The 22,534-nt window shown below is 48.0% G+C and overlaps 1 protein-coding gene across 5 annotated transcripts in view; it reads left to right on the plus strand.

Annotated features, from left to right (window-relative positions):
* The window catches only part of SLC4A11 (solute carrier family 4 member 11), a 171,452-nt gene that overhangs the window by 52,515 nt on the left and 96,403 nt on the right, over positions 1–22,534 (plus strand). For 4 of the 5 annotated variants that reach the window (XM_063925343.1, XM_063925345.1, XM_063925344.1 and 1 more), the window contains exon 2: positions 14,781–14,831. In XM_063925343.1, coding sequence (XP_063781413.1) covers positions 14,781–14,831 — 51 coding nt within the window. Of the gene's footprint in view, positions 1–13,156; positions 13,254–14,780; positions 14,832–22,534 lie in introns of those variants that run through there. The other variant, XM_063925346.1, reaches the window with a different exon arrangement.

The following is a 22,534-nucleotide window of genomic DNA, read 5'->3' on the forward strand; positions in this document are numbered from 1 at the left end:
AAATTAAGCAAAATACTTTTTAAAAGAAATTTGCTTTGTAATGGGTTTTTATCTGTTACTTAAAAAAATAAAATAATTCTCTGCTTCAAATCCCTTCTCTTCTCTAATTATAGTATACAATTTACTATCATCCGCTGATACGAAAATGGAATTCTGTAACTTGATTAAAAAACAATTTGTATCCATAGTATAGGGTGCATTGTTTCATACAAGAGGCTGTAAATGAAAATCAACCAATGAAGAAAGGTTACTAGTTAAACTATTCGCATGAGTGGTTGGTTACCATAACATGCTGTAGCTAATGCATGATTAGATACATCTGAAGAGTCATGTGGTTAGGAAAGTTTTTCATCATTGGAATACTGTCCAAATAAAAGGACAGCCAGCATTACCTCCCTTCCAGCATTGTGAAAGAAGTCTGTCGAAACGCGTCAGTAGCAGTGAGGGAGCACCATTACACTTACGTCCAGAAGGTGCCTAATTTTATATGTCTGACTGGGTGTATCCATGTTTGACACCTATCTTGACACATTTTACCTTTTTCTAAGTATTTAAACTATTTGAAAAAAATAGCATACAATATGTAGTTATGTGATATCGATGTTCTGGAAATCCTGGAGAAAATTACCACTAATTTAAGGGATAGGGAAACTGAAAATGGAGAGATACCATGACATGCCAGCAAATACCTTTGTTGGATTTTCTAGTGAATTCCTATAGTAGCTGGTGGAAGGGGATCTCTGTTATCTTACTGCATTCCAGTGGTGAAAGAAGCACTTTTATATTAATTAACACAGTGGTGTGTGATTACCAATTGTACTGCACTATTTTGCTGTTTTGTTGTGTTGTGTTGTTGTATATTATATATAATCTATTGTGAAATTGGAAGTTTTGCCCATTTGGGCCTTAAGAGCACAGTGCCAGAACGTAAATATTTTAGATTTAATTTTTTTTGTCTTACTTTTGCACAGTGTTTTTCAGCGTCACTGGGCCTGATTGAGATGTTCGTAAACCCGATAGTTCAAGTACATCTTAGATGCTTAGAGATCTGTGCATGTGGAGGGTTGCTTCTGCAAAATTACATCGCAGTGACCCTGCTTTCTGCGGGTGGGGTGGCGCTGTCTGTGTTTCCAGAAAACGGGGACGTGTCTGCAATCCTTTTCTGGGAGAGATGAGGCCAGTGTTTTTGCAACGGACGGAGGTATCTTTCTTAGGTGGCAGATGCTGCCGCCATCGTGCGTTACGGTATCTCCAGACGCAGCATTCAGATCTGAGTTGCTGGCAGGCTTCGAAGTGCTTTTCTAGTTGTCATTTATCATATTTTATAATTACCTTACTCTCAGAAGTATGTTACTAACATTAGATGATGGATCTAAAAAATCACCGGCTTGACTCTCCTGACGATTAATCATCCATCTGCCATTACTTTTCTGCATGGCGTCATGTCGTGATCTCCCGGCTGTCAAGAGTGCGCAATTTCCTGCCGCCTCCTAGCGCCCGGCTGATTCATTCAGTTCTCTGCAATTGCAATCAAGTGCCAAGTGACATAATTCACCTGGCTTTAATGGTATTTTAGATAACCTTTTTTACCAAGTGCTCTCCCGTAGCACGTCAGCCTATTAACTTAAGAGTCGGAACAGCGATTCTCGTTCCCCCAAGCCTCCCCTGTTAATGAAAATGGAATTGAAAAATTCAGATTTATCCTTGGAGTGTTGCAGATGAGAGAAGAATGGAGAGACGACGACGAGGGAGGATGTAGAGGTTTCCCATCTGTAATTGAGTGTTATTATTACCTCCGAGTAGTGGTGATAACAGGAGTGAACGGGTTTCCCATCCCAGCGCTATTCTAAGAAGGGCGCGTCTATAAATGCAGCAAAGTGAAAAGATTGCGTTTCTCTTGGCTGTATCTGATGCCCCTTCCTGTGATATATGTGTGTCATTTCTCTATCGTCCTAGTGGATGCTGGGGTTCCTGAAAGGACCATGGGGAATAGCGGCTCCGCAGGAGACAGGGCACAAAAAGTAAAGCTTTAGGATCAGGTGGTGTGCACTGGCTCCTCCCCCTATGACCCTCCTCCAAGCCTCAGTTAGATTTTTGTGCCCGGCCGAGAAGGGTGCAATCTAGGTGGCTCTCCTAAAGAGCTGCTTAGAAAAGTTTAGCTTAGGTTTTTTATTTTACAGTGAGTCCTGCTGGCAACAGGATCACTGCAACGAGGGACTTAGGGGAGAAGAAGTGAACTCACCTGCGTGCAGGATGGATTGGCTTCTTTGGCTACTGGACATTAGCTCCAGAGGGACGATCACAGGTACAGCCTGGATGGTCACCGGAGCCTCGCCGCCGGCCCCCTTACAGATGCTGAAACGAGAAGAGGTCCAGAATCGGCGGCAGAAGACTCCTCAGTCTTCTTAAGGTAGCGCACAGCACTGCAGCTGTGCGCCATTTTCCTCTCAGCACACTTCACACGGCAGTCACTGAGGGTGCAGGGCGCTGGGAGGGGGGCGCCCTGGGAGGCAAATGAAAACCTTTTTTGGCTAAAAATACCTCACATATAGCCTCCGGGGGCTATATGGAGATATTTAACCCCTGCCAGAATCCGTTAAGAGCGGGAGACGAGGCCGCCGAAAAAGGGGCGGGGCCTATCTCCTCAGCACACAGCGCCATTTTCCCTCACAGAAAGGCTGGAGGGAAGGCTCCCAGGCTCTCCCCTGCACTGCACTACAGAAACAGGGTTAAAACAGAGAGGGGGGGCACTAATTTGGCGTTAGAAATATATAAAAAAGATGCTATAAGGGAAAACACTTATATAAGGTTGTCCCTATATAATTATGGCGTTTTTGGTGTGTGCTGGCAAACTCTCCCTCTGTCTCTCCAAAGGGCTAGTAGGTCCTGTCCTCTATCAGAGCATTCCCTGTGTGTGTGCTGTGTGTCGGTACGTGTGTGTCGACATGTATGAGGACGATGTTGGTGAGGAGGCGGAGCAATTGCCTGTAATGGTGATGTCACTCTCTAGGGAGTCGACACCGGAATGGATGGCTTATTTAGGGAATTACGTGATAATGTCAACACGCGCCAAGGTCGGTTGACGACATGAGACGGCCGACAAACAATTAGTACCGGTCCAGACGTCTCAAAAACACCGTCAGGGGTTTTAAAACGCCCGTTTACTTTAGTCGGTCGACGCAGACACAGACAGGGACACTGAATCCAGTGTCGACGGTGAATAAACAAACGTATTCCTTATTAGGGCCACACGTTAAGGGCAATGAAGGAGGTGTTACATATTTCTGATACTACAAGTACCACAAAAGAGGGTATTATGTGGGATGTGAAAAAACTACCGTAGTTTTTCCTGAATCAGATAAATTAAATGAAGTGTGTGATGATGCGTGGGTTCCCCCCGATAGAAAATATGGGCGGTATACCCTTTCCCGCCAGAAGTTAGGGCGCGTTGGGAAACACCCCTTAGGGTGGATAAGGCGCTCACACGCTTATCAGAACAAGTGGCGGTACCGTCTATAGATAGGGCCGTCCTCAAGGAGCCAGCTGACAGGAGGCTGGAAAAATATCATAAAAAGTATATACACACATACTGGTGTTATACTGCGACCAGCGATCGCCTCAGCCTGGATGTGCAGAGCTGGGGTGGCTTGGTCGGATTCCCTGACTAAAAATATTGATACCCTTGACAGGGACAGTATTTTATTGACTATAGAGCATTTAAAGGATGTATTTCTATATATGCGAGATGCACAGAGGGATATTTGCACTCTGGCATCAAGAGTAAGTGCGATGTCCATATCTGCCAGAAGATGTTTATGGACACGACAGTGATCAGGTGATGCAGATTCCAAACGGCACAAAGGTGTATTGCCGTATAAAGGAAGAGGAGTTATTTGGGGTCGGTCCATCGGACCTGGTGGCCACGGCAACTGCTGGAAAATCCACCGTTTTTACCCTAAGTCACATCTCTGCAGAAAAAGACACCGTCTTTTCAGCTTCAGTCCTTTCGTCCCTATAAGAGTCATATCTGCCCAGGGATAGAGGAAAGGGAAGAAGACTGCAGCAGGCAGCCCATTCCCAGGAACAGAAGCGTTCCACCGCTTCTGACAAGCTCTCAGCATGACGCTGAGACCGTACAGGACCCCTGGATCCTACAAGTAGTATCCCAGGGGTACAGTTTGGAATGTCGAGACGTTTCCCCTGCGCAGGCTCCTGAAGTCTGCTTTACCAAGGTCTCCCTCCGACAAGGAGGCAGTATGGGAAAAAATTCACGAGCTGTATTCCCAGCAGGTGATAATTAAATTACCCCTCCTACAACAAGAAAAGGGGTATTATTCCACACTATATTGTGGTACTGAAGCCAGAAGGCTAGGTGAGACCTATTCTAAATCTAAAAAAATTTGAACACTTACAAAGGTTCAAATCAAGATGGAGTCACTCAGAGCAGTGATAACGAACCGGGAAGAAGGGGACTATCTGGTGTCCCGAGACATCAGGGATGCTTACCTCCATGTCCCAAATTTGCTCTTATCACTAAGGGTACCTCAGGTTCGTGGTACAGAACTGTCACTATCAGTTTCAGACGCTGCCGTTTGGATTGTCTACGGCACCCCGGGTCTTTACCAAGGTAATGGCCGAAATGATGGTTCTTCTTCGAAGAAAAGGCGTCTTAATTATCCCTTACTTGGACGATCTCCTGATAAGGGCAAAGTCCAGGGAACAGTTGGAGGTCGGAGTAGCACTATCTCGGATACTGTTACAACAGCAGGGGTGGATTCTAAATATTCCAAAATCGCAGCTGATCCCGACAACAAGTCTCCTGTGCTTAGGGATGATTCTGGACACAGTCCAGAAAAAGGTGTTTCTCCCGGAAGAGAAAGCCAGGGAGTTATCCGAGCTAGTCAGGAACCTCCTAAAATCAGTGCATCATTGCACAAGGGCCATGGTAAAAAAATGGTGACTTCCTTCGAAGCAATTCCAGTCGGCAGATTTCATGCAAGAACTTTTCAGTGGGATCTGCTGGACAAATGGTCCGGATCGCATCTTCAGATGCATCAGCGGATAACCCTATATCCAAGGACAAGGGTGTCTCTCCTGTGGTGGTTACAGAGTGCTCATCTTCTAGAGGGCCGCAGATTCGGCATTCAGTTTTGGATGTTGGTGACCACGGAGGCCAGCCCGAGAGGCTGGGGAGCAGTCACACAAGGAAAAAATTTCCAGGGAGTGTGATCAAGTCTGGAGATTTTTCTCCACATAAATATAGCTAAGGGTAAAATTATAATGCTCTAAGCTTAGCAAGACCTCTGCTTCAAGGTCAGCCGGTATTGATCCAGTGGGATAAAACATCACGGCAGTCGCCCACGTAAATAGACAGGGCGGCACAAGAAGCAGGAGGGCAGTGGCAAAAACTGCAAGGACTTTTCGCTGGGCGGAAAATCATGTGATAGCACTGTCAGCAGTGTTTCATTCCGGGAATGGAAACTGGGAAGCAGACTTCCTCAGTAGGCACGACCTCCACCCGGCAGAGTGGGAACTTCATGGGGAAGTTTTCCACATAATTGTAAACCGTTGGGAATTACCAAAGGTGGACATGATGGCGTCCCGTCTGAACAAAAAACGGGACAGGTATTGCGCCAGGTTAAGAGACCCTCAGGCAATAGCTGTGGACGTTCTGGTAACACCGTGGGTGTACCAGTCGGTGTATGTGTTCCATCCTCTGCTTTTCATACCTAAGGTACTGAGAATTATAAGACGTAGAGGAGTAAGAACTATACTCATGGCTCCGGATTGGCCAAGAAGGACTTGGTACCCGGAACTTCAAGAGATGCTCACAGAGGACTTATGGCCTCTGCCGCTAAGAAGGGACTTGTTTCAGCAAGTACCATGTCTGTTCCAAGACTTACCGCAGCTGCGTTTGACGGCATGGCGGTGGAACGCCGGATCCTAAGGGAAAAGGCATTCAGGAAGAGGTCATTCCTACCCTGGTCAAAGCCAGAAAGGAGGTGACCGCACAACATTATCACCACATGTGGCGAAAATATGTTGCGTGGTGTGAGGCCAGGAAGGCCCCACGAAGAAATTTCAACTCGGTCGATTCCTGCATTTCTTGCAAACAGGAGTGTCTATGGGCCTCAAATTGGGGTCCATTAAGGTTCAAATTTCGGCCCTGTCGATTTTTCTTCCAGAAAGAATTGGCTTCAGTTCCTGAAGTCCAGAAGTTTGTCAAGGGAGTATTGCATATACAACCCCCTTTTGTGCCTCCAGTGGCACTGTGGGATCTCAACGTAGTTCTGGGATTCCTCAAAACACATTGGTTTAAAACCAGTCAAATCTGTGGATTTGAAGCATCTCACATGAAAAGTGAACATGCTCTTGGACCTGGCCTGGACCAGGCGAGTGTCAAATTGGTGGTTTTTTTCTCAAAAAAGCCCATATCTGTTTGTCCATTCGGACAGGGCAGAGCTGCGGACTCGTCCCCAGTTCTCTCCCTAAGGTGGTGTCAGTGTTTCACCTGAACCAGCTTATTGGGGTGTCTTGCGCCTACTAGGGACTTGGAGGACTCCAAGTTGCTAGATGTGGTCAGGGCCCTGAAAATATAGGTTCCAGGACGGCTGGAGTCAGGAAAACTGACTTGCTGTTATCCTGTATGCACCCAACAAACTGGGTGCTCTTGCTTTTAAGCAGACTTTTGCTAGTTGGATGTGTAATACAATTCAGCTTGCACATTCTGTGGCAGGCCTGCCACAGCCAAAATATGTAAATGCCCATTCCACAAGGAAGGTGGGCTCATCTTGGGCGGCTGCCCGAGGGGTCTCTGCTTTACAACTTTGCCGAGCGGCTATTTAGTCAGGGGCAAACACGTTTGTAAAATCCTACAAATTTGATACCCTGGCTAAGGAGGACCTGGAGTTCTCTCATTCGGTGCTGCAGAGTCATCCGCACTCTCCCGCCCGTTTGGGAGCTTTGGTATAATCCCCATGGTCCTTTCAGGAACCCCAGCATCCACTAGGACGATAGAGAAAATAAGAATTTACTTACCGATAATTCTATTTCTCGGAGTCCGTAGTGGATGCTGGGCGCCCATCCCAAGTGCGGATTATCTGCATTACTTGTACATAGTTACAAAAATCGGGTTATTATTGTTGTGAGCCATCCTTTCAGAGGCTCCGCTGTTATCATGCTGTTAACTGGGTTCAGATCACAGGTTGTACAGTGTGATTGGTGTGGCTGGTATGAGTCTTACCCGGGATTCATAAATCCTTCCTTATTGTGTACGCTCGTCCGGGCACAGTACCTAACTGAGGCTTGGAGGAGGGTCATAGGGGGAGGAGCCAGTGCACACCACCTGATCCTAAAGCTTTACTTTTTGTGCCCTGTCTCCTGCGGAGCCGCTATTCCCCATGGTCCTTTCAGGAACCCCAGCATCCACTACGGACTCCGAGAAATAGAATTATCGGTAAGTAAATTCTTATTTTTGAGGACATGATATGTCCAGCTAATTACCCAGTTATTAGTCTCCTTTTACGACGAGTATGGTGCCCAAACAGGATTGGCGGGAACCCGGGATTTAGGCTAAAAATTGTCCGGGATTCAATCCCGGGATTGGAATTTCAGGATTACCAGTCCGCTGTTTTTTCTCCGTGCCGGGCAGCGTTGAACCGCTTCAGCAGGCTCAGACGCTGACCGACTCCCCCTGACCCCGGCTGTGCGTACTGTACATAATGTACAGCGTGACATGATGTCAGAGGTCATGCTGCGCAGTCTGACGCCAGCCGCCCGGACTGTACACACCTGTCTAGGACGGTGAGTATTTTTGTGTGGGCTGAGCGGGTCCGGGGGGAAATCACTGTAGATTTTAATTTTAAAATCTTTAACCCTATCCCGGGATTGAAAAAAAAGGTCCGGGATTGGGCCTCCCTAACGACGAGGCCTCTTCCCCAGGCTGTTATGCGACACCTAGCTTTTGGGAACGCTTTACCACCTGTCATCTACCTGGACTGAGATCTGCATTCGGGACACAACAATCTCTTTGTAGTTGACGTTTGCTCTTTGCCAAAACTTCTCCCGTCTTTTCAGCTCCACTTGAGAAACTTTATCCCTGCAATAATTTAATCATTGGACGTCAACAAAGCCTAATTAATTGTGTGCCTGTGACGTTGCTGCGCAGCAGCAGGTGGATAAGCCAGGAAATTGTAGGTTAATTGTAGGGTAAACTGTCCTCAAAACTTCCTGCGTAACGGGCGCCAGAAGCTGCTGCTGAAATGGCAAAAATATACAGAAAAGTTTTAGTTTTAGACGACTTTCCTGTGCAAAGGGGCTAACTGGGTCACCTTGTGGTTTTTAATTTTTTTTTTTCATTTAGTGTATTTATTTCATTTCTCGGTCATACTATTAATGAGGCATGTGTACGCCCCCTATGCGTACACTTCGGAGCAGATGCTGTGTGTTTGGCTCCGTTTGTTATCGGTAATCCTCATCATTGCGGACTTGGGGGGTGATTCAGATCTTTGCACAGCCGGCGATCAGGTCCAAACTGCGCATGCGTCTGAGCCGCAATGCGCAGGCGCATGAGACAGCGGGCATCGGCGGTCAGCGACGGGATGGTGCGAAGGATCCATTCGCCCGGTTGTACGCAAGGTGATTGACAGGAAGAGGCTGTTCGTGGGTGGCAACTGACTGTTTACAAGGAGTGTCCGGAAAAACGTGGCCGTGTCCAAGCGTTTTGAGTGACGTCGGCTCCGGCCCCGATCAGCAGAATTCAATCGCTCGGGAGGAGTAAGTCCTGGGCTGCGCAGAGACTGCGCAAACGGATTGCTAGCAGCTCTGCCACACATAGGAACGCACACTTGCACAGCGAAAATACTCTCTGATCGCAGGACAGGAAAAAACCCAGCCCAGCGATGAGATCTGAATTACCCCCTTGCTCCAAATCTGCGGAGCCCGGAGTTGCACGCTCCGCACGGATTATCGCTTTCGTGAGAACCCCGATTACTACCCAGGTATCTCTGATCCGTCGCAAGTGCGTACAGCTCTGTATTGCTCGTTCCTACATACTGTTCTGTTCCAGAGCACGCGCAGTGCAAAAAGGCAGACGGCGCGCTCCGCAACCAGGCTTACATTCACATCCGCCTCCGTCCCAGTGCCTCATACACATAACCACAGATGGAAGCAGCCGTTTCTATTTATTAGCAGGTACTTATATAGCGTCGACATATTCCGTTGCGCCTTACAATTGGCCAGTTGGGGAATTATTTTGAATTCTATCTGTGAAGGTGCAGATAATTGGAAATGCAGCAGAAAATGACAGCGTACAGTATCAGCCGGGAACATTCCATAACCTGTTATTCCAGATAATAGGCTGATCTCTGCGTGCTGTAAAGGCTGGTACAGCGTGGCCTAGTACCGGCACCACGTGCAGGAAGTTTGTGTCTTGCATGAAGTGTGGATGCACAACTGCGACCCGATTACCCGCAGCCTTTGTTGCTCGCGCCGTCCGACCGATCTCTAGGAAGTTATTGTCCTGTGTCTCAATAGGAGAAGTGCCGGAACTCCCAGGTTTTGTTGGCAGTTGCAGTTCTGCATCCATTGCTGGTTACTTCCCCCGACACGTTCACATGCTGACTTCAAAGTCTCCTGAGCTGGGGAAAACGTGTATCTGTGATAGGGGAGAAGGCCCAGATTGCTGCATGCAATTCATTAGCACGGTGTTAGGTAGGTCACGTAGGCAGAAGTCAGGGGCAGACCGCTGTTGCTGGATTGTGCGGCATGAAATCCTGGACTGTCACACATCACCTGCAGAAATATTTCTGTGCCGCCACAAGGGGTCTGCAGAGCCTTACAAAGGGGCCGAGTCAGACCCGATCACTGCAGGCGATCAGACACAAACTGCGCATGCACCGCAATGCTCAGGCGCGTCGCACGGCTACAAAGCGGATCGCACAGGTGATCGCGAGGAGATTGACAGGAAGAAGGCATTTGTGGGTGTCGACTGACCGTTTTCAGGGAGTGTCTGGAAAAACGCAGTCGTGTCCATGCTTTTCCAGGGAGGGTTCCTGACGTCAAATCCGCTCCAGAACAGCCTGAAGTGATTGCAGCGACTGAGTAAGTCCTGGGCTGCGCAGAGACTGCATAAAATGTGTTTGCACAGCTCTGCTACACATGCGTTCGCACACTTGCACAGCTAAAATACACTCCCCCAACCCCCCTCCCCCCGTAGGCGGTGACGACTATCTGATCGCAGGGCTGCAAAAATCGCTGCCCAGAGATCAGGTTTGAATTATCCCCAGAGTACAGAAACATTGCAGAACATGGACCAGGCTTGTGAGCGGTGCTGCAACGTTCATGGCACCCAAACAACTAGTGGCTCGGCAGAACCCGAGAGCTAGGTGCCGTTGTATGCAGTGTGGGGGAGGTGATGATATAACCGAGGGAAGGAAAAGCACATGAGGGAAGAGGGCCCTGCTCGTCGGTGCTTTCAATCTACACTAAGGGGGACATTTACTAAGCAGTGATCAGAACGGAGATGTGAGCCAATGGAGAAATTTCCCCATCAACCAATCAGCAGCTCTGTATCATTTTATAGTATGCAAATTGTAGATGTTACTTCAGTCCTGATTGGTTGCCATGGGCAACTTCCCCACTGGCACACTTCTCCGCTCTTATCACTGCTTAGTAAATGAAGCCAAGGAGGGGTGCGGTAATTTTTGTTTCCTTCTAATGTCTAAGAAGACGAATTTGCCTACGGCTATCTTTTGTCATTCGTGTTTTTATTGATTTTGTGTATACGTTAAGCATTGTATCTTTCTCATGTTAAACTTCGCGTAATAAGATTGCATTTTATAAGATTTTAATAACATTAAATCTCACATGCTTCTGCGTGTGAAATCGGTGGCGTTGGCTCTGCAATTCTGACCGATCCACTGAGCAATGTAGGTCTCAGCAGGGTTTTGTCGCTGCCAGAGAGGTTCCTCCGATTAGAAGCCTCCTCTGAAGTTTGCCGGATGGATGGACAGAGAAGTTGTTGGGCTGTTACTGTAGCTCCTCGGTGCATAATAGTGAATATGCCCTGGCCGCGTCTTCCTAATTAAATACCGGCGGCGTATCATCTGGTTCCAGCTCTGAAGTATCCGGGGAATGTGTGTTTTTGTTTTGTTGTTTTTGGGGGCACAGCCTGTGATCGGTAATCCAGGTATAAATGTCTGCTGGTGGGTTTATTACAAGCCTTCAAGCATATGAATTTAATAAATCTGTCCCAGTACGAGCGCCGCTCGCGGAGGAATGTAGCCAGCTCGTATAAATGATTTGCTGTCGTTTCCTGTAACCGTTCAGGCCGCGTCCCCTTAAAAACAACCAGCGTGCGAGCTGAAGGGGCTTTGCGTCTCGCTTATCATTTGGTTCTAAATCTCTTCACTTTAGAAGTTGCAAGATGTTTGCAAAGTTACACATATATATATATATATTTTTTTGCAAATTACCTTGCAAATGAATGGATCGATCGATCAATCTTGCCCCCAGACCTGAATTGGGGTAATCCCACCCCACCCCACCCCACCCGGGGTCACATTGTCTGACCTGAAGGTCTGTGGACAGATTTGTGACTGACATTGCACCCAGCCTATGTGCAAATTGGACTCCTAGCAGCACAGGGGGCGGGTACCTGTGGAAATTACCCCAACATTTTATTTGTAAGGGGTTAATTGGGGGGAAAAAAAAAAAAGGGAAAAAAATTAAAATTTGAGATCTAAATAGTTTTCAACTTTAAATCCATCCTGGAGTAAGGTGCGTTTTTGGGGTCTGCGGGGAAATGTCTGAGAAATCTAGGATAATAGGGGTAGTTTGAGCAAATTTAGGGTCTAATTCAGACCTGGTCACTGCAGCGGTCGCAGGCTGAAGCCCTGTGCCGTGTGTGCAGTAGCCGCGCTGCGCGTGCGCTCACAGTGAGATGCAAAGGAACCTCATTTGTGTGATCGACTCTGCCTGATTGGTGGCATTGGGGGGAGTGGTCTGGACAACGCAGGAGTGTCCGGAACCGTTTGCCGGGCAGGCTGCCGCTACTCGGCAGATGTGAAAGCATCGCCGCTGTGCAAAGCTTTTGCACGTCTGCGCGCGGGGGGGGGGGGTAGGGCCGGTCGTGCGGGGCGGGCAAGCCCTGCGCTGGTCCCCCCCCCCCCCCCCCGCATGCCTAAGTTTTGATTGTACGATCAGGTCTAATTAAGGCTCTTAAAGAGGACAGGTAGAGAAGTTACCCGTAGCAACCACTTGAATTCTAGCTATCATTTTATAGAAAGATAAATGGTTTGAGTAATTTACCCCAATATTCCTAATAATAATAATAAAAAATAATCTTATTATTAACAATAATAATCTTTTATTTGGACTGTCGGGGTGTAGGTGTACCTTTTACAAGATCTAGGGTAGGCTGCGTGGTCCTAGTGCCCCTCGCCTATCTACCTACGCCTTTTGGAGACACTCACTTTTGTCCCTTGTCCCTTCCAGAATCATTTGGTCCTGGGTGTGCGGAATAGAGGTCTACAGTATTTAGGTCAACAGACAATAGGTCTACACCAAACAGCCGACATTCATTAGGTCGAAAGGTACATAGCCGACATTCATTAGGTCGACAGATAAAGATAGATAGTTGTTAAGGTTGACACAAGGTTGTTTTTTTTTAATCCAATCTTGTATGTTTGGTTCAGGCAAAATGGCTCGCTCCGCGTTGTTTGCCACAGGGTACTATTCCCAATTGTAGCCCCTGTGTAGAGTAAATCAAGCAAATGTTGGGAAAACAATAAAAAAAACACACCCAAATCACGTGCGTCGACAATTTGTGTGTCGACCTTTTGAACTTGTCGTCCTGTTCCTGAGATGACATTTTGAACCTTTTCTCTGTGAGCTGTAAATGAGTGAATGTGGATCTTTCTGTATGTGTAATAAAGGTGTGACCAGGCTCGCCCAGTGATACAGGGGTCTATTTACTAAGCCTAGGACGGAGATTAAGTACCAGCCAATCAGCATCTAACTGCCATGTCACAGGCTGTGTTTGAAAAATGACAGTTAGGAGCCGATTGGCTGGTACTTTACCTCCATCCAAGGCTTAGTAAATAGACCATACAGACTGGTGGGAGTCACCATGAGGAGGGCGGGGGATGCGGAGTGACAGTTGGAGACCGTTGGAGAGGGTGCAGGGCATACGTAGACCCTGGCACAGACAGCCGGCTTGAGGGAGTACCCGCACCTGCAGACTGATAGTTGAGGTTAGGCCGAGAGCCACACATGGAGCCTGCATAAAAGTTCTGGCTGCAGGAATGCCGCAGAACTACTGATCCCAGCAAGGAGCCCCATCATAATGTGTTTATATAGTGTTGGGCTGGCTTTTTTCTAATCTATCCGTTGTCTGTGTAACCTCTCTAGTGTCTATACCGGTAGTATCTGCTAATGGGGGTCATTCCGAGTTGTTCGCTCGCAAGCTCCTTTTAGCAGCTTTGCACACGCTAAGCCGCCGCCTACTGGGAGTGAATCTTAGCTTCTTAAAATTGCGAACGAAAGATTCGCAATGTTGCGATAACACATCTCTGTGCAGTTTCTGAGTAACTCGAAACTTACTCGGCATCTGCGATCAGTTCAGTGCTTGTCGTTCCTGGTTTGACGTCACAAACACACCCAGCGTTCGCCCAGACACTCCTCCGTTTCTCCAGCCACTCCCGCGTTTTTCCCAGAAACGGTAGCGTTTTTGCACACACACCCATAAAACGGCCAGTTTCCGCCCAGAAACACCCACTTCCTGTCAATCACAGTACGATCACCAGAACGAAGAAAAAACCTCGTAATGCCGTGAGTAAAATTCCTAACTGCATTGCAAATTTACTTGGCGCAGTCGCAGTGCGAACATTGCGCATGCGCACTAAGCGGAAAATCGCTGCGATGCGAAGAAATTTACCGAGCGAACAACTCGGAATGACCCCCAATATACTGTGAGTGAGAACGGTCACTATCCCGCCCTCCACCCATAGAAGCCATTGGGCCGGAGCCATCTTGCAGCCACATGTTTTGTAGATCCTTCTCCACAGGACAATTCTAAACTGTAGCTGCTGAATGAAGTAAATCTTATTTCCCTGCTCAGTGTGCCTGGTGACGCCGGCCTGACGGTCCGCAGCTGAGGGGGCTGATTTGCATTTTGGTCTGTGGCCTCAGATGGGTTGCGTGATGAAACACACAAAGCCAGAGGTTGTGTTTTCCCTTGCAGCAGTCAGAAGCCTCAGAGTCGTGCTTTATGATACGACCACAGTGACCGGTTCTGTGCCCGGCTGGCAGTAGGGGCTCTCTGGCTGCATCCGACCTGCATTACCAGTCATCAAAGGGCCCTAGAGAGAGTGTGCCGAGTATTGGGAAGTGTACACCACCTGCTCTGTCTGCTGGGGTCCAGCCATCGGAAGCCGCCACGTGCCAGAATTGCCCATTTATTTACCATTACCTAGACTTTGGTGACTGTTGCCAAGAGTGGCGGGGGGGCATTGGTAGCAGTTGTAGCAGATGGTGCCAAGGGTGTTGGTGGCAGAGGGGCGTGGCGTAAAGTGTATATCAGTCATTAAGGGTAAGAACAGTCAGAGAAGGTGAGAAAGGATTCACAGGGCACTTGGAGATACCACTGTACACCCACCTGGCAGAATGCAAAATAGAACAAAAACATATCCCCCCCCCCCCCCCAGTACTGTAGAATGTTCATGGCATTTTCTCAAGCAAACAAACACCGACTTACTCCTTGTCTCTTCTCATTTCCGCAGAGTCACCCCCGGCAGCGATGTCCAGGAATGGATACTTCTTTGAAGAAACTGGTAAGTCTGCTACCGCCCGTTATTACATTTAATAATCTGGGATATTGTAATGTTGCATTGAAGTGGCCGCAGACCATGCAGATTATACCGCTGGTGCCAGACTGGTTCTGCCCCTCCTCTGTACCGGGTGCCTGTAGACAGAGGGGCAAAGGCTCTGCATCCAGAATATGTCCAACACAGCTGCAAAGTCTTCTCCATCTGTTCTGCAGACATACAGTATAATCTGCTTTTATTTCTTTTTTAATCAATATAATATGTTTGACACAAACATGTCCATGACAGATGATGTTCACGGTTTCTCTTCGCGTTTCCTACAATAGTGACAATTGACCACAAGTGCAGTAAAACTGCATACGGATGAGATCTGTTTTATTCAGACCCTGAACTGTTGCAGAGCGGTTTGTGTGTGCGGAGCATTCCCGTCTTTGTGTGGTGCTTTGATATAAAAATAGCTCTGCTGTGTTACTGCATCTCCTCTGCAATCTCCTCCGTGGTTTGTTTTTTCCATGTAACGTCTGTGAGACTTTCTGCACGGGATGGAGACGGAGTTGAATGCCGACCGCCGGCCTTTTCAAGTTGTCTCAACTAGCTGTAAATTGTTTCACCATCTGACTAATTATAAATAAGTGCTGGCCCATCAAATGACGGGAGATCAAAGCCCACGACCGCAGAATCCGATACATTAAATGGCGGCAAGAAACTGAATTTGTGCAGCTTATATCTCACTCACACAAGCAATCCTCGAACATTGGGGGCGTTACTGTCCCACACTTCCATAGTGGGATTACTTGATTGGGATCATGATGTTTTTTTTTTTATGGGATTACTGTTGTACGTAGAGAAAAAGCCGTTTTATTAGTGTCTTATTTCACTGAATTGTTCATCTTTTCTCATTACCAGTATCAGAGTACTAGGCTTGCGGTCTCTTAGGTAGCCTAATACTATGTGGGGGTGATTAAGGGTCTATTCACGAAGCAGTGAAAAGAGTGGAGAAGTGAGCCTGTGGAGAAGTTGCCCATGGCAACCAATCAGCTGCTCCGTACAATTGTATAGTATGCAAATGATAAATGTTACTTCAATGCTGATTGGTTCTTCTCCACTGGCTCACTTCTCCACAGTTTTCACTGCTTCATGAATAGACCCCATACACTTATTTATCCATGAATGATAATTTGCACCAGCCAATCCGCTCCTAACTTCCGTTTTACAGGCTGTGTTTGAAAAATGACAGTTAGAAGCTGATTGGCTGGTGCAATTTATCACTCACAGTGAAATGTATCACTCATTGATAAATCCTCTCCAAGCACCGCCTCCTCCTATGCAGAGAACGGGTGCCGGGTCGCCTTGACCCGGCATACCGGTTCACACTGCGCGCATCCCGGGACCCTTTCACACTGAGCAAATTCCCGGGTTGATGCGCGTTCATGTGCAATAACCCGGGAAATATTGGTCAGTGTGAAAGGGGTATCAATTGTTCCCCGTCCATTATTATTACGGTGCAGGGGTAGAACATGCAAGCTCCAGGTCATTCAGCAGTTTTTGGGGGGTGGAAGGGTTGGAGTGGAAGATGCATCCCCTATATGCATGGTGTCTCGGCGGGGGAATAATTCTGGGAGGCTTACAGGCTCGCACAATGACTGGATTGCAGATATTGCCCTGTATGCATAGTTGGGACTACATCCTACTCCATCTGCATGTATGGTCCATATGCTCTGCTTTTGGTGCCTGCTGTACTGGCATACTAGATTGAGAAGACTAGATCTTTAGTTATCTGTTCCCTGCTTACCCCTGTAATCCGCACGTGTTTTATCTATTTCCTCGTCTCTCTCCACTTCGCTCTTTACGTCGGATTTACTTCATGTATCTGTTTTTCTCTATCGTCCTAAGTGGATGCTGGGGTTCCTGAAAGGACCATGGGGGAATAGCGGCTCCGCAGGAGACAGGGCACAAAAAAGTAAAGCTTTACTAGGTCAGGTGGTGTGCACTGGCTCCTCCCCCTATGACCCTCCTCCAGACTCCAGTTAGATTTTGTGCCCGAACGAGAAGGGTGCAATCTAGGTGGCTCTCCTAAAGAGCTGCTTAGAGAAAGTTTAGTTTAGGTTTTTTTCTTTACAGTGAGTCCTGCTGGCAACAGGATCACTGCAACGTGGGACTTAGGGGGAAAGTAGTAAACTCACCTGCATGCAGAGTGGATTTGCTGCTTGGCTACTGGACACCATTAGCTCCAGAGGGATCGAACACAGGCCCAGCCGTGGAGTCCGGTCCCGGAGCCGCGCCGCCGACCCCCTTGCAGATGCTGAAGCGTGAAGAGGTCCGGAAACCGGCGGCTGAAGACTCCTCAGTCTTCATAAGGTAGCGCACAGCACTGCAGCTGTGCGCCATTTTCCTCTCAGCACACTTCACTGGGCAGTCACTGAGGGTGCAGAGCGCTGGGGGGGGGCGCTCTGAGAGGCAAATATAAACCTTATACAAGGCTAAAAATACCTCACATATAGCCCATAGGGGCTATATGGAGATATTTAACCCCTGCCTGACTGGAAAAATAGCGGGAGAAGAACCCGCCGAAAAAGGGGCGGGGCCTATCTCCTCAGCACACGGCGCCATTTTCTGTCACAGCTCCGCTGGTCAGAACGGCTCCCAGGTCTCTCCCCTGCACTGCACTACAGAAACAGGGTAAAACAGAGAGGGGGGGCACATTAATGGCTATATATATATATATTAAAGCAGCTATAAGGGAGCACTTAATATAAGGATATCCCTTGTATATATAGCGCTTTGTGGTGTGTGCTGGCAGACTCTCCCTCTGTCTCCCCAAAAGGGCTAGTGGGTCCTGTCTTCATTAGAGCATTCCCTGTGAGTTTGCGGTGTGTGTCGGTACGTGGTGTCGACATGTATGAGGACGATATTGGTGTGGAGGCGGAGCAATTGCCAAATATGCAGATGTCACCCCCCAGGGGGTCGACACCAGAATGGATGCCTTTATTTGTGGAATTACGTGATGGTTTATCTTCCCTTAAACAGTCAGTTGAGGACATGAGGCGGCCGGACAATCAATTAATGCCTGTCCAGGCGCCTCAAACACTGTCAGGGGCTGTAAAACGCCCTTTGCCTCAGTCGGTCGACACAGACCCAGACACGGGCACTGATTCCAGTGACGACGGTAGAAATTCAAACGTATTTTCCAGTAGGGCCACACGTTATATGATTTTGGCAATGAAGGAGACGTTACATTTAGCTGATACTACAGATACCGTAAAACAGGGTATTATGTATGGTGTGAAAAAACTACAAACAGTTTTTCCTGAATCAGAAGAATTAAATGACGTGTGTGATGAAGCGTGGGTTGCTCCTGATAAAAAGTTGATAAATTCAAAAAAGTTATTGGCATTATACCCTTTCCCGCCAGAGGTTAGGGCGCGCTGGGAAACACCCCCTAAGGTGGACAAGGCGCTCACACGCTTATCCAAACAAGTGGCGTTACCCTCTCCTGAGACGGCCGCACTTAAGGATCCATCAGATAGAAAGATGGAAGTTATTCAAAAGAATATATACACACATGCAGGTGTTATACTACGACCAGCTATAGCAACTGCCTGGATGTGCAGTGCTGGAGTAGTTTGGTCAGAATCCCTGATTGAAAATATTGATACCCTAGATAGGGACAATGTTTTACTGTCGTTAGAACAAATAAAGGATGCATTTATCTATATGCGTGATGCACAGAGGGATATTTGCACACTGGCATCTCGGGTGAGTGCTATGTCCATTTCAGCCAGAAGAGCCTTATGGACACGACAGTGGACAGGCGATGCGGATTCAAAACGTCACATGGAGGTTTTGCCGTATAAAGGGGAGGAGTTATTTGGAGTTGGTCTATCAGACTTGGTGGCCACGGCTACTGCCGGGAAATCCACTTTTTTACCTCAAGTCACTCCCCAACAGAGAAAGGCACCGACCTTTCAACCACAGCCTTTTCGCTCCTACAAAAATAAGAGAGCAAAGGGCTTGTCGTACCTGCCACGAGGCAGAGGAAGAGGGAAGAGACACCAACAGGCAGCTCCTTCCCAGGAACAGAAGCCCTCCCCGGCTCCTGCAAAAACCTCAGCATGACGCTGGGGCCTCTCAAGCGGACTCGGGGACAGTGGGGGGCCGTCTCAAAAATTACAGCGCGCAGTGGGCTCACTCGCAGGTAGACCCCTGGATCCTGCAGATAATATCTCAGGGGTACAGGTTGGAATTAGAGACGGATCCTCCTCATCGTTTCCTGAAGTCTGCCTTACCAACCGTCTCTTCCGAAAGGGAGAGGGTGTTGGAAGCCATTCACAAGCTGTACGCTCAGCAGGTGATAGTCAAAGTACCCCTATTACAACAAGGAAAGGGGTATTATTCCACTCTATTTGTGGTACCGAAGCCGGATGGCTCGGTAAGGCCTATTCTAAATCTGAAGTCCTTGAACCTCTACATAAAAAAGTTCAAGTTCAAGATGGAGTCACTCAGAGCAGTGATAGCGAACCTGGAAGAAGGGGACTTTATGGTATCCTTGGACATCAAGGATGCGTATCTACACGTTCCGATTTACCCCGCACACCAGGGGTACCTCAGGTTCATTGTTCAAAACTGTCACTATCAGTTTCAGACGCTGCCGTTCGGATTGTCCACGGCGCCTCGGGTCTTTACCAAGGTAATGGCCGAGATGATGATTCTTCTTCGAAGAAAAGGCGTATTAGTTATCCCATACTTGGACGATCTCCTAATAAGGGCAAGGTCCAGAGAACAGCTGGAGACAGCTTTAGCACTATCTCAAGAGGTGCTAAGACAACACGGGTGGATTCTGAATATTCCAAAATCCCATTTAATCCCGACAACTCGTCTGCTGTTCCTAGGAATGATTCTGGACACGGTTCAGAAAAAGGTTTTCCTTCCAGAGGAAAAAGCCAAGGAGTTATCCGATCTGGTCAGGAACCTCCTAAAACCAGGAAAAGTGTCAGTACATCAATGCACAAGAGTCCTGGGAAAAATGGTGGCTTCTTACGAAGCAATTCCATTCGGCAGATTCCATGCAAGAATATTCCAAAGGGATCTGTTGGACAAATGGTCAGGGTCGCATCTGCAGATGCACCTGCGAATAACCCTGTCACCAAAGACAAGGGTGTCACTTCTGTGGTGGTTGCAGAAGGCTCACCTATTAGAAGGCCGCAGATTCGGCATTCAGGATTGGATCCTGGTGACCACGGACGCCAGCCTGAGAGGCTGGGGAGCAGTCACACAAGGAAGAAACTTCCAGGGAGTATGGACGAGTCTGGAAAAGTCTCTTCACATAAACATTCTGGAACTAAGAGCAATCTACAATGCTCTAAGCCAGGCGGAACTTCTCCTGCAAGGAAAGCCGGTGTTGATTCAGTCGGACAACATCACGGAGGTCGCCCATGTAAACAGGCAGGGCGGCACAAGAAGCAGGAGTGCAATGGCAGAAGCTGCCAAGATTCTTCGCTGGGCGGAGAATCACGTGATAGCACTGTCAGCAGTGTTCATCCCGGGCGTGGACAACTGGGAAGCAGACTTCCTCAGCAGACACGATCTTCATCCGGGAGAGTGGGGTCTACATCCAGAAGTCTTCAACATGTTAATAGACCGTTGGGAAAGACCAATTGTAGACATGATGGCGTCTCGCCTCAACAAGAAACTGGACAAATATTGCGCCAGGTCAAGAGATCCACAGGCAATAGCTGTGGACGCACTGGTAACTCCTTGGGTGTACCAGTCAGTGTATGTGTTTCCTCCTCTGCCGCTCATACCAAAGGTATTGAAGATCATACGGCAAAGAAGAGTAAGAACAATACTAGTGGTTCCGGATTGGCCGAGAAGGACTTGGTATCCGGAACTTCAAGAGATGCTCACGGACGAACCGTGGCCTCTACCTCTGAGAAGGGACCTGCTACAGCAGGGTCCCTGTCTTTTTCAAGACTTACCGCGGCTGCGTTTGACGGCATGGCGGTTGAACGCCAGATCCTAAAAGGGAAAGGCATTCCAGAAGAAGTCATTCCTACCTTGATTAAGGCACGGAAGGAAGTCACCGTGAAACATTATCACCGCATTTGGCGAAAATATGTAGCGTGGTGCGAGGATCGGAGGGTTCCGACGGAGGAATTCCAACTGGGTCGTTTCCTACATTTCCTGCAATCAGGATTATCTATGGGTCTCAAATTGGGATCCATTAAGGTTCAAATTTCGGCCCTGTCAATATTCTTCCAAAAAGAATTGGCCTCTGTCCCTGAGGTCCAGACTTTTGTCAAGGGAGTACTGCATATACAGCCTCCTGTGGTGCCTCCGGTGGCACCGTGGGATCTAAATGTAGTTTTAGATTTCCTCAAATCCCATTGGTTTGAACCATTGAAAAAGGTGGATTTGAAATATCTCACATTGAAAGTGACTATGTTACTAGCCCTGGCCTCTGCCAGGAGAGTATCTGAATGGGCGGCTTTATCTTATAAAAGTCCTTATCTAATCTTCCATTCGGATAGGGCAGAACTGCGGACTCGTCCGCATTTTCTCCCTAAAGTGGTATCAGCATTTCATCTGAACCAACCTATTGTGGTGCCTGCGGCCACTAGCGACTTGGAGGACTCCAAGTTGTTGGACGTTGTCAGAGCCTTAAAAATATACATTGCAAGGACGGCTGGAGTCAGAAAATCTGACTCGCTGTTTATATTGTATGCACCCAACAAGTTGGGCGCACCTGCTTCTAAGCAGTCGATTGCTCGTTGGATTTGTAACACAATTCAACTTGCACATTCTGTGGCAGGCCTGCCACAGTCTAAAACTGTAAAAGCCCACTACACAAGGAAGGTGGGCTCATCTTGGGCGGCTGCCCGAGGGGTCTCGGCATTACAACTCTGCCGAGCAGCTACGTGGTCGGGGGAGAACACGTTTGTAAAATTTTACAAATTTGATACCCTGGCAAAGGAGGACCTGGAGTTCTCTCATTCGGTGCTGCAGAGTCATCCGCACTCTCCCGCCCGTTTGGGAGCTTTGGTATAATCCCCATGGTCCTTTCAGGAACCCCAGCATCCACTTAGGACGATAGAGAAAATAAGAATTTACTTACCGATAATTCTATTTCTCGGAGTCCGTAGTGGATGCTGGGCGCCCATCCCAAGTGCGGATTATCTGCAATACTTGTACATAGTTATTGTTAACTAATTCGGGTTATTGTTAAGGAGCCATCTTTAAGAGGCCCTTTCTGTTGTCATACTGTTAACTGGGTTTAGATCACAAGTTGTACGGTGTGATTGGTGTGGCTGGTATGAGTCTTACCCGGGATTCAAAATGCCTCCCTTATTGTGTATGCTCGTCCGGGCACAGTACCTAACTGGAGTCTGGAGGAGGGTCATAGGGGGAGGAGCCAGTGCACACCACCTGACCTAGTAAAGCTTTACTTTTTTGTGCCCTGTCTCCTGCGGAGCCGCTATTCCCCCATGGTCCTTTCAGGAACCCCAGCATCCACTACGGACTCCGAGAAATAGAATTATCGGTAAGTAAATTCTTATTATTACACTTGTTGATGTCTCTTTCTGCATAGCCTGGACTAGACCGCACATGTGACATGCGTGTTATAGTGTAATGCGCCCACATGTTCCCCCCTGCCATTTAGGAAAACCTGTATATTATAAAAGAGCAGCACAGTGTACAAAGACGAGTGCCGG

This window comes from Pseudophryne corroboree, chromosome 1 (assembly GCF_028390025.1).
Source record: "Pseudophryne corroboree isolate aPseCor3 chromosome 1, aPseCor3.hap2, whole genome shotgun sequence".
In the NCBI taxonomy this organism is placed as follows: Eukaryota; Metazoa; Chordata; class Amphibia; order Anura; family Myobatrachidae; genus Pseudophryne; species Pseudophryne corroboree.